Source organism: Sorex fumeus, unplaced genomic scaffold (genome assembly GCF_029834395.1).
Source record: "Sorex fumeus unplaced genomic scaffold, SorFum_2.1 ptg000029l, whole genome shotgun sequence".
Taxonomy (NCBI): Eukaryota; Metazoa; Chordata; class Mammalia; order Eulipotyphla; family Soricidae; genus Sorex; species Sorex fumeus.
In genome coordinates, this window is record NW_026606086.1 from 3,531,590 (window position 1) to 3,541,382 (window position 9,793).

A 9,793-nucleotide genomic window follows, 5' to 3' on the forward strand; every position below is an offset into this window, starting at 1 on the left:
CGTCGGGGAGACGGGCGCTGGGGGTCGCCCGCCGGGAGTCGCCGGCCCTGCTCCGGCCCCCGCCAACCCACCTGGCGCCACGGAGCTCGGGCATCCGGCCGGAGGCCCCCCAGGGACCGCTGCGCGGGCAGCGCCACTTCCTGCGGCTCCGCAGCCACGGGCCGGCCCCCGAGGGGGGGCGAGCAGGGAACCCCCGGGACGCGGGGACGCGGGCCTGAGCTAGGCGCTGTTGGGTGCCGGTGGGCGGGACCCCCCGCGCCAGGCAGGGCCCGGCACCTGTGCAGTTCGCACGGTGGCCAGCAGAGGGCGCCGCGAGCCGCTCACCGGCCTGCTGGGGCTGATGGTTGGTCCCTCACTGGGCAGGACCCGGCGATGGCCAGGGGAACCCGAGGACCCCCTGAGACCGCTCCCAGGAGCTGGGGCGGGGCGGGGGGGGGGGGACATGCCCTTGCAAGGCCAGCTGGCAGTGCAGGGGAGATGACGCCAGGGCGCCCTCATCCCCCCGCCCCCAGCTTCCCGGGAGGGTCCCTCGAGGGAGCAGAGGCAGCGCTGTGCCCCGGCTCTGCTGGGGGTCTGGGGGGTCTGTACAGCCCCCGGGGAGCGCTGAGTCTCAGCGGCCTGTGCCCTGGTTCGGTGGGTGGGGCACCCTCAGCGCCCCTAGCGGGACGGTGAGAGATGAGGGGAATGGGGCCCTGGGGTCAGAGCTGGGGGCTCTTCTGCTTCCGCATGGGGGTCACAGAGACCTTGGTGACCAGGGCCCTCTGGGCTGGGGCCCACCTGCAGCCCCTGCTGTAGTCTGGGCGGGCGAATCGCGGGGGCCATCCCAGCTGCAGCAGTGCTTGGGGACCATGTGGCGCAGACCCCTGTGCTGCCTCTCTGCCCCCATGTTCTTGGTTCTTTAAAAGAAGTGTGTGGGAGCCAGAGACACTACAGCAGACAGGGCACTTGCTTGGCGTGCAGAAGACTAGGGCTCAAATCCCGGCACCCCATAAGGTCCCCCAGGGTCTGCCAGGAGTGGCCCCTGAGCATCGCCAGGCGTGGCCCCAACAGTCCCCGTCACTGACACTGTTCATCGATTTGCTCGAGCGGGCCCAGTAACGTCTCCACTGTGACAATTGTTACTGTGTTTGGCATATCGAATAGGATACGTCACGGGTAGCTTGCCAGGCTTTGCTGTGTGGGCGAGATACTCTCGGTAGCTTGCCGGGCTCTCAAGAGGCAGAGGAATCGAACTCGGGTCGCCATGTTGGCCGCTTGCAAGGCAAACACCCTTTTTTGGACCACACCCGGCAGTGCTCAGGGCTTACTCCTGGCTCTGCACTCAGGAATTACTCTTGGTGGAGCTCAGGGACCCTATGGGAAGCCGAGGATTGAACTCAGGTTGGGTCATGTGCCAGGCAAACGCACCTCGGCATTTGGGCCTCTCCCTCTGCCCCCACCCCCAAGAAAGACCTTTTCTCCCTCACAGTCAGTAAAATTTCACTAAACTTCTGCAAGCATCAAAGCCTGGGACCCGCCCCCCGCAATAGTCCTGGGAGCCGTTGAGCGTAGGTTCTAGGGCAGTTGTGCACTGGCCTCTCTCTGGGTTGATTTCTGGCACAGGAAGGGAAGTCGAGGCCCCAGGGGCCGGGAGGACCCTCAGGGCCTACAACCAGCAGTCCGTGGCCGGCGGGTCCTAGGAGGCTCAGTGGTCTGGGGTTTTTCCCACCTGGAGTGGAGGGCGCCCCCGAGCAGGCGTGGGAGTGCGGGGTGAGTCTGGGGCGGGGGCGCTGCAGCGGGGACAGCCCCCTGCCGGCACGTGGGGGACGCCCGCGCCGCCGCAGACCCCCATCTCCTAGACCGCTATTGTTGAGGTCTCAGGCTATACGAGCGTTAGCTTTTGTGGCTTCAAGGCACAGTTTGCTGAGCTCCACATCCCTGGCAGGGACCATGCAGTGTCAGGTGTGGCCTGCGTGGGCCCTGGGCTCCCTCCCGTCCACATGGTCTCCCAGTGCTGCAGGATGTGGCTGTCACAGTACCTGGACCCACCAACCTGCCTTTTCTATTTTCCTGTGACTGTGGGATCTGGTTATAGCCTAATTCGTTTTGTGTCCATTTCTCACACTAAAAATTAAGTTGGGGGAGCCGGAGTGATAGCACAGCAGGTAAGGCGCTTACCTTGGATGCAGCTGACCTGGACTCACTCCCCAGCCTTCCATGTGGTCCCGGTGCATGCCAGGAGTGATCCCTGAGTGCCAGGCCGGGAGGAAGACCCGGGCACTGCCTTGCACGTGATTCAAACATGCCCTGGGCAACCCAAAGACCCAGACTCTTAAAAATGCACTCTTGGCAGCCAGGGCTGGGGCTGGGGCACATTGTGTGTGTGTGTGTGTGTGTGTGTGTGTGCGTGCGTGTGTGTGTGTGTGTGTGTGTGTGTGGCCTTGGGTGCCGTTCCCAGCACTGCTGTGGCTGTGACTGGGGCACGCCCCGTGTATGTGTATGTGCATATGTGTGTGTGTGCGCGCGCACACAAGCACACGCACAGGTGTGCGAGGCCCTGAGTGCTGTCCCCAGTACTATCGTGACCTTCTCCCCTCCCTCAGGAAAGGCACAACGCCAAGACAGTGGGCGACATCAAGCAGATTGTCTCCCAGCTACCCCACATGCAGGCGACACGGAGCTCCCTGGCCAACCACACCTCCATCGCCGAGCTCATCAGGGACGTGACGAGTGAGTGCCCTGTCCCGGGCTCAGGCTCAGGGTGTGTCACTGGCTCCCTGCTACTTCTGGGGGGCCCCGGCTACTGTTTCACTTTTGCATTGTTCCCTGTGCCAGCCGCTGTGTCCTCACAGAAATGTTCCGAGTGTGACTGTTGGGTTCTGCGGGGTCAGGTGGTGCAGCAGGACTCTCCCAGGCTCTGGGTGGCGCCAGCACTGCTTCGCCAGACCTGGCAATACTTGCTGAGGTTGGTTTCAGTCTGATGTGGCGAGGAGCTGGAGTTGGAGCGGTACTGCAGTGCCTGGCACACAGCCGGCCCGGGTTGGATCCCGGAGTCCCATATGGTCTCCGAAGCCTGCCAGGAGTGATCCCTGAGCACCACCGGGAGTGGCCCCCAAAGTAACCAAAGTAAAATGCCCTTGGGAAATTGCTTTAATTAGTGTGAAGGGGAAGCTGCTAGGGCCCAGGCCCTGGGGCTCTGTGCCTAGGCACACCTCGGGGCACAGGCTGTCAGCCTCTCTGTTCTGGAATGTGTCTTCCTGGCGATGACTTAAACTTGGTGCTTGCTTGCTACTTTGCATGCCTTTGGGAGAAAAGAGCATTTCTCCCACTTCTGAGTTGCTCGTGTGTTAATTATGTTTCAGCGTCTGAAGACTTCTTTGATAAGTTAACCGTGGAGCAGGAGTTTATGTCTGGAATAGACACTGATCAGGTACGTGAACACTAAAACCGTTTTAGCCGATAGTTAACGAGATTGGCAAACAGAACTCGAGGTAAGAAAGGAATCGCTTTGATTCCTGTGTCTGGTCTAAATACCTGTCAGGGCAGTGCAAAATGTGCGGAAAGAGATTCTGCCAAGGGATAGGTTTCTGTTGACCGGGGGTGGTGTGTGTGTGTGTGTGTGTGTGTGTGTGTGTGTGTGTGTGCGCGCACATGTGTTCCATTGCTGTTTGCTGTCCTCAGAGAAACAAGACCCAGCCCTGAAGCCCAAGACTATTGAAGCCCATCAGGGATTATTTAAGAGCATGGATTATATGATCCCTTTTCCTGTCTGCCTGTCAATAAATCCCGCATTCTCATTTGCAGCAAGCAAGAACCCAAATTCCCCACAGTCCCTGCTACTTTACTGATGCTGCTCAGGTGTCGCTGACAAGTGGGACAGTTGCACCCGCCGCCCGTAGCCCCTGGAGCTTAGGTTGTCCAGGGAGTGTGGGCAGGAGTGTGAGCCAATCTCCAGCCTCTCCTTGATTGGGCCTCTCAGGGGCCCGGGAACGCCCAGGCCTGCAGGCCCAGACCCGGCTCTCACGCATGAATCTGCCAGGACTCTAGGTCAACAGTTACATGGAGGACTGCATCGCCCAGAAGCATCCACTCATCAAGGTGCTCAGGCTCATTTGCCTGCAGTCGGTGTGCAACAGTGGGGTCAAGCAGAAGGTTCTGGATTATTACAAAAGAGAAATTCTCCAGGTCAGTGTTTCTAAGTGACTCATTTGCCAAGGAAGAAATTTATTAAAAAGGCAGTTGGCCTTGCATGTGCCCACCTGGGCTCGATCCCCGGCACCCATATGGGTTCCCTGAGCCCCACCAGCACTGATCCCTGAGCACAGGAAGTGGGGGGGGGCGAAAGCAAACAAAACAAAGGAGACATCTGGACAATAGCACGTCAGGAGGTGTGGTTGGCCTCCTTTTCTTACTCAGTTATTTCAGTACACTGTCATCTATCTTCCTTAAGGTGGGCCCATGCATTCTGACTTTAAAGTGAAAATGTGGGGTCCAAAGAGCTAGAAAGGGGCTGGAGCAATAGCACAGCGGGTAGGGCGTTTGCCTTGCACGCAGCCGACCCTGGTTCGATTCCCAGCGTCCCATACGTTTTCCTGAGCACCGCCAGGAGTGATTCCTGAGTGCAAAGCCAGGAGTAACCCCTAAGGATCGCCGGGTGTGACCTGAAAAGCAAAACAAACAAACAAACAAACAAGAAAAACAAACAAACAAACCAAGAGCTAGAAAGGGGTCAGGCACTTGTCTTGCATGCTGCCGGCTATGACTCAAAATCAAGAGTATCAAAATGAGAATGAAAATGTTTGCTCACTCTTCGGAAGTGGGAGATCTAGCAGGCTCCCCAACTTCTCTGGCAGACATACGGCTACGAGCACATCCTGACGTTACAGAACCTGGAGAAGGCCGGGCTGCTGCGGCCCCAGCAGTGGGGCAGGAACAGCTACCCCACCATCCGGAAGACCCTGCGCCTCTGGATGGACGATGTGAATGAGCAGGTGAGCCGAGTCTTCATGCACACGCATGCACATGCACGCCATCTAATAGGCGAGCTGAGCCTCCACGCACATGCATGCGGACCAACATACACACACAGACACATACATAGACATACACACACACATTTCCCCAGTGGTGTGGCATCCTGCTGGTGGGAAGGCGCTGCCCTTGCAGAAGCCAGGACTGAGAGGGGCTTTTGGGGGGATGCTCTTTGAAAATGGGGGCTGGGGGGTGGGAAGCGGGGCCCTTGTCCACTTAGGCCTCAGGGCGGGGGAGGCTGGTCTGCACTCAAGGAAGCCTCTGGTCAGGGAAAAGGCCAGCCTCAAGTAAGAGGATTGGGGACCAACACAACTGACTCACTGTGGGCAGTTTGGGCTGCTGGACTCAGAGTCACTGTGAGAGAGGGGGGGTTTAAGACTGGGGGTGACTGTGATGCTGGGGGCTGTCACTCTCACCCTTGGGAGATTTGGGCTTGGCTGTGCCCTGGGGCCTCGCCCCCTGGAAGAATGCCTGAGAGTAGCTTGGCTGGGTTTACAGCTCTCGACATTCCCTCCCCCCAGTGGGCCAAGTTTCTATCGGAGAAGTTTCTCACCAAATCGATGAACACTTTTTCTTCTGTGGGGGTCGGATGGAATCTTTCCCGGGCAGACAGTTGAATTTTCAGACCCAGCGGTGCTGGGATTTGGCCACGCACCTGCCCTCTGCACGTGCTGCCGGGCACTGGCACCTTCCAGCACACAGGGGCACCAAGCAGCTTTCTGAGATTGGTTTGAGACAGGACTCAGGGCCAGGAGAGGTGAGGGCAGAGCCATGCGTCAGCTCTGCACCACCAGGTCTGATCCATAAAGCTGTAGGGGCGGGGGTGGGGGGGAGAGAGAGAGAGAGAAGGATAGAAGAGAGAGATTGGGGAATTGGGTAGAGGGTGGAGATAGCAGGGCTGAGCAGTCTAGGCTGGAGCACACTGTGTTCCTCCCCAAAGTCAAATCCAGGATGGCAGCGTGGAGGACGTTTGCCTTTAATGCGGCCAACCCAGGTTGTGATCCCTGAGTGCTGCACCAGGAGGGAGCCCTGAGCACCGCAGGGTATGGCCTCCGCCGAAACAAACAAACAAAAAGAGATCCCATCGCCCATTGGGCAGAGAGGAGTTGGTTGACTCCAGGTGTCGCTCTCGAATCCTCCGCAGAACCCCACGGACATCTCGGCTGTGCCTCCCTCAGCATGCGGCTGGCCCAGCTGCTCTCCCGGCCTGGTTGGCGCAGAATCGAGTAATTTCTGCACATCCTCCCGTGTCCCCACTTCGAGGAGCGGCAGCCGCTGCCCAGGTGCCTGCAGAAGAAACGTAGGTTTGTGAGTGATTTTGTTTTCGTGAACCGCCTTTCCCCTTGATTGAGTCTTGGCAAGACCTGAAGACTCTTTTTCTACATTCTCATTTTTAGAAATAAAATTGCTTACATTTTTCATTCAAACTCTTGAGGTTCTGCAGTGTGACCTCAGGGCTGGGTGCAGGGTGTGCGGGAAATTCTGTTTGTCCCACACGCCCGTCCCAGCCCGTTTCCTACTGGTTATTTTCAGCACATATTTATTTGTTTGCTTTGCTTTGGTTTTTGCTTGGGGCTTCACCTGGTGAGGCTCAGGGATTACTCTTGGTGGTCCTCAGGGGTCCATATTTGACTCTTTGATGCCTGGGAAGCACCTTCGCACTGAACTATCTGTCGGGTCCCCGGGACATTTTCTTTTTTAAATGTTGTCTTTTTCTGAAAGGTGGATTTTTGTTTACAGATATGATTTTATATGTTTTGTTTACTATCTTTATGACAGGGAGCACTTCTGAAAAATTTCTCTTTCGAAGTGTCAGCTTGGCTCTTAGGGGCGCCCGGGCCAGAACTCTGACTCTATCTTCTGTGCGGTGAGGTTTCTCCATGCTTAGTCCCTTAAAAGTATCTGTAGACCCAAAAGCATTGATTTATGTGAGTTTTCAACCAGATGTTTTTCCTGTGGCATATTCTTCACTGGAAATAGGGAAAATTGGGCATGGCTGGAGTTCTGACAGGCCAAGTGAGACCCCCCACCCCCAAGTGGGTAACCCCCACCTAGAGTGTGCGACCCTCGGCCTCGGCGAGAAAGGGAGGGAAAGGGAAAATAAATACTGGAATGAAGGGGAAGATGCAAGGGGGAAACACATTGGCTTGATAATGTCTTCTAAAAACAGCGCCCCAGGGCCAGAGAGATAGTAAGGTGGGTAGGGCACTTGCCTTGCCCCTGGCAGACCCGGGTTCGTTCCCAAGCACCCCATACGGTCCCCCAAGCCCCACCAAGTGTCACCCCCAGTGCCAAGCCAGGGAGTCAGCCTGAACCCGTGCATTTCCCCAACGCTTCCGGTGCCTGTCTGCGCCCTCTGCGCCCTCTACCATTGGAAGCTTGTGCAGGTGTGTTTGAGATGTGACCGCGTTTCCCTGCATTCCTTGGGCATCTGAGTTGATTTGTGGTACTGCTGCTGCTGATATCAAGACACGACCTTTCTAGAATGCAGGTGCATCACCAGATTTCCGGGCACTCTTTCCCCTCAGCATGTTGGTCTCAGCAGCACCTTAAGAGAATGAACCCAGGCCTCGCTGTGCCATCGGCCCCTGTGATTAGCGTAAACAATTTTTTTCAATACGGAATTATGTGCTGGAGCGTGCGATAGCACAGCGGGTAGGGCGTTCGCCTTACAAGCGGCCAACATGGCCGACCCGAGTTCGATTCCTCCGCCCCTCTCGGAGAGCCCGGCAAGCTACCGAGAGTATTCGATATGCCAGACACAGTAACAACAAAGTCTCCAATGGAGACGTTACTGGGCCCGCTCGAGCAAATCGACGATCAACGGGAGGGCCTTTACCTTTACCTTTACGGAATTATGGCTGGAGCGATATTACAGTGGCAGGGCGTTTGCGTTGCACGCAGCCAACATGGCCGACCCGAGTTCGATTCCTCTGCCCCTCTCGGAGAGCTCGGCAAGCTACCAAGCGTATCTCGCCCGCCCGGCAGAGCCTGGCAAGCTCCCCGTGACGTATTCGATATGCCAAACTCAGTAAAAACAAAGTCTCCAATGGAGACGTTACTGTGCCCGCTCGAGCAATGGACGAACAATGGGAGGGCCTTTACTTTTTTCACTTTACTTACGGAATTCTGGGTGGTGTGGAGATAGCTTAGAGGGCTATAGCCCCAGCATCACCTGGGGAGCCCCGGGTTCAGGACAGGAGGGACCCACACACCACCAGTTATGACCCTAGTAGCTGTTAAAGAGGAATTGCAAGGGCTGGAGCTATATACATTCGGAGGGCATTTGCCTTGCACGCAGCTGACCCAGGTTCAATCCCCGGCATCCCATATGGTCCCCGAAGCACTACCAGAATAATTCCTGAGTTCAGAGCCAGGGTTATCCCCTAAGCCTCGCCGAGTGGGAGTTGTTAGAGGTGTCTCTGTAGTAATACGCCGTTTTTCAAAATGAATGTTTTGTTTGGGTGTTCGGGGCTGGGCAGGGCCGGGCAGGAGCCGGCTTAGCTGTCCACAGGCAGACACATTTCCCGCTCTGAACAGTCACCTGGGCCCCTGAGCAGTTCGAAAGATGCCCCCTAATGCTTTCCTTCCCCTGAATCATCCTCTCTACTCTGCTCCAATGCAGAGTTTCTGGTCCTTTTCTGAGGACTCTTTGGACATCCTGACCAGGGTGGCTTAGACTCAAGTGTGAGGCTGCACCCCAGACCTGGCGGACCCATCCTACGGAATCTTTGGGGATGTTATGCTCACTCTGGGCCACTCTTTGGGAGGTCTCCCTCTGCACCCCGCCCCCAGTCTGCACATCTCCACGGTGTTATTTTTTTATTGTTAATTTTTTCACCCGGTGATGCACAGGGGTTACTCCTGGCTCTGCACTCAGGATTTCCTCCTGGCAGTGCTCAGGGGACCATGTGGGGTGCTGGGATTCGAACCCACGTTGGCTGCATGCAAGGCAAATGCCCTCACTGCTGTCCTATCGTTCCAGCCCCAATACTAGAAGCTTCGACCTGGGATTCTTGTTCCTTCGGGTATTTTGCATGGAAGGGCGGGTGTGAGTCAGAACTGAGCGACTGTGGGCGTTGGGGGGATTCTATAGCATGTGGGGTGCCCGTGAGTCTTCCGAGGCATGTGAGGTCGCCCCTGGCAGGTTCTGCAGGGCAGCTGGGGCTAGGACCTGGGTTAGGCCAGAGACCTGCCTCACCTCCGGTCACCTTCTCTCAGTCCTGTTTGCCGGCTTGCTCTTCTCTTCGAGCTCTTGCTAACTCTGATTTTTCCTCCTTACATGTGACAATTTCCTCTATCTGGATATTTTGAAGTTGAATGCAAGCGTGAGGTGGGTGACTGGGCTGGCTGATGACAGTGAATAGATGCCGTTTGCATATGTCCTGTGCCTTCAGGCTATATATAGTCTTGAACTGTGTCTGCAGCTCCTGACATTTTGTTTGGAACGAAAGACTGATTTTTATGTAACTTCCTCATAGAACGGTGTGTGGTGCTGCCCATCACGCCACAGCTCCCAGGGCTGGTGTTTCCCTGCCCAGAAGACGCTGGACAGACGTGAGCCAAAGCTCTAGCTGGGAGGAAGCATTTGTACCGCGGGATGAAGTAGAACTGCCTTTGAGTCAAGCTGACATTTTCAAGAAATACAAAACAGACTTTTTCCCCCCAATTTTAGTACCAGAGAAGATAACCCCCAAGGTTATTTGCTTCCCTGAAAGATATTTAGCTTGCCCTTTCAAAGTTCATTTAGAGCAGATCTTGGCGTTCAATCAGAGTTGGGTGC

At 56.4% G+C, this 9,793-nt stretch overlaps 1 protein-coding gene across 1 annotated transcript in view; it reads left to right on the forward strand.

Moving 5' to 3' along the window:
* Positions 1-3,681, forward strand: part of LOC130024597 (CAP-Gly domain-containing linker protein 1-like) — a 38,520-nt gene extending 34,839 nt beyond the window's left edge. The window contains 3 exon segments of the mRNA XM_056115305.1: positions 2,583-2,709; positions 3,342-3,409; positions 3,661-3,681. Of these exon segments, the coding sequence (XP_055971280.1) occupies positions 2,583-2,709; positions 3,342-3,409; positions 3,661-3,681 (216 nt within the window).
* The last annotated feature ends 6,112 nt before the right edge of the window (positions 3,682-9,793 follow it).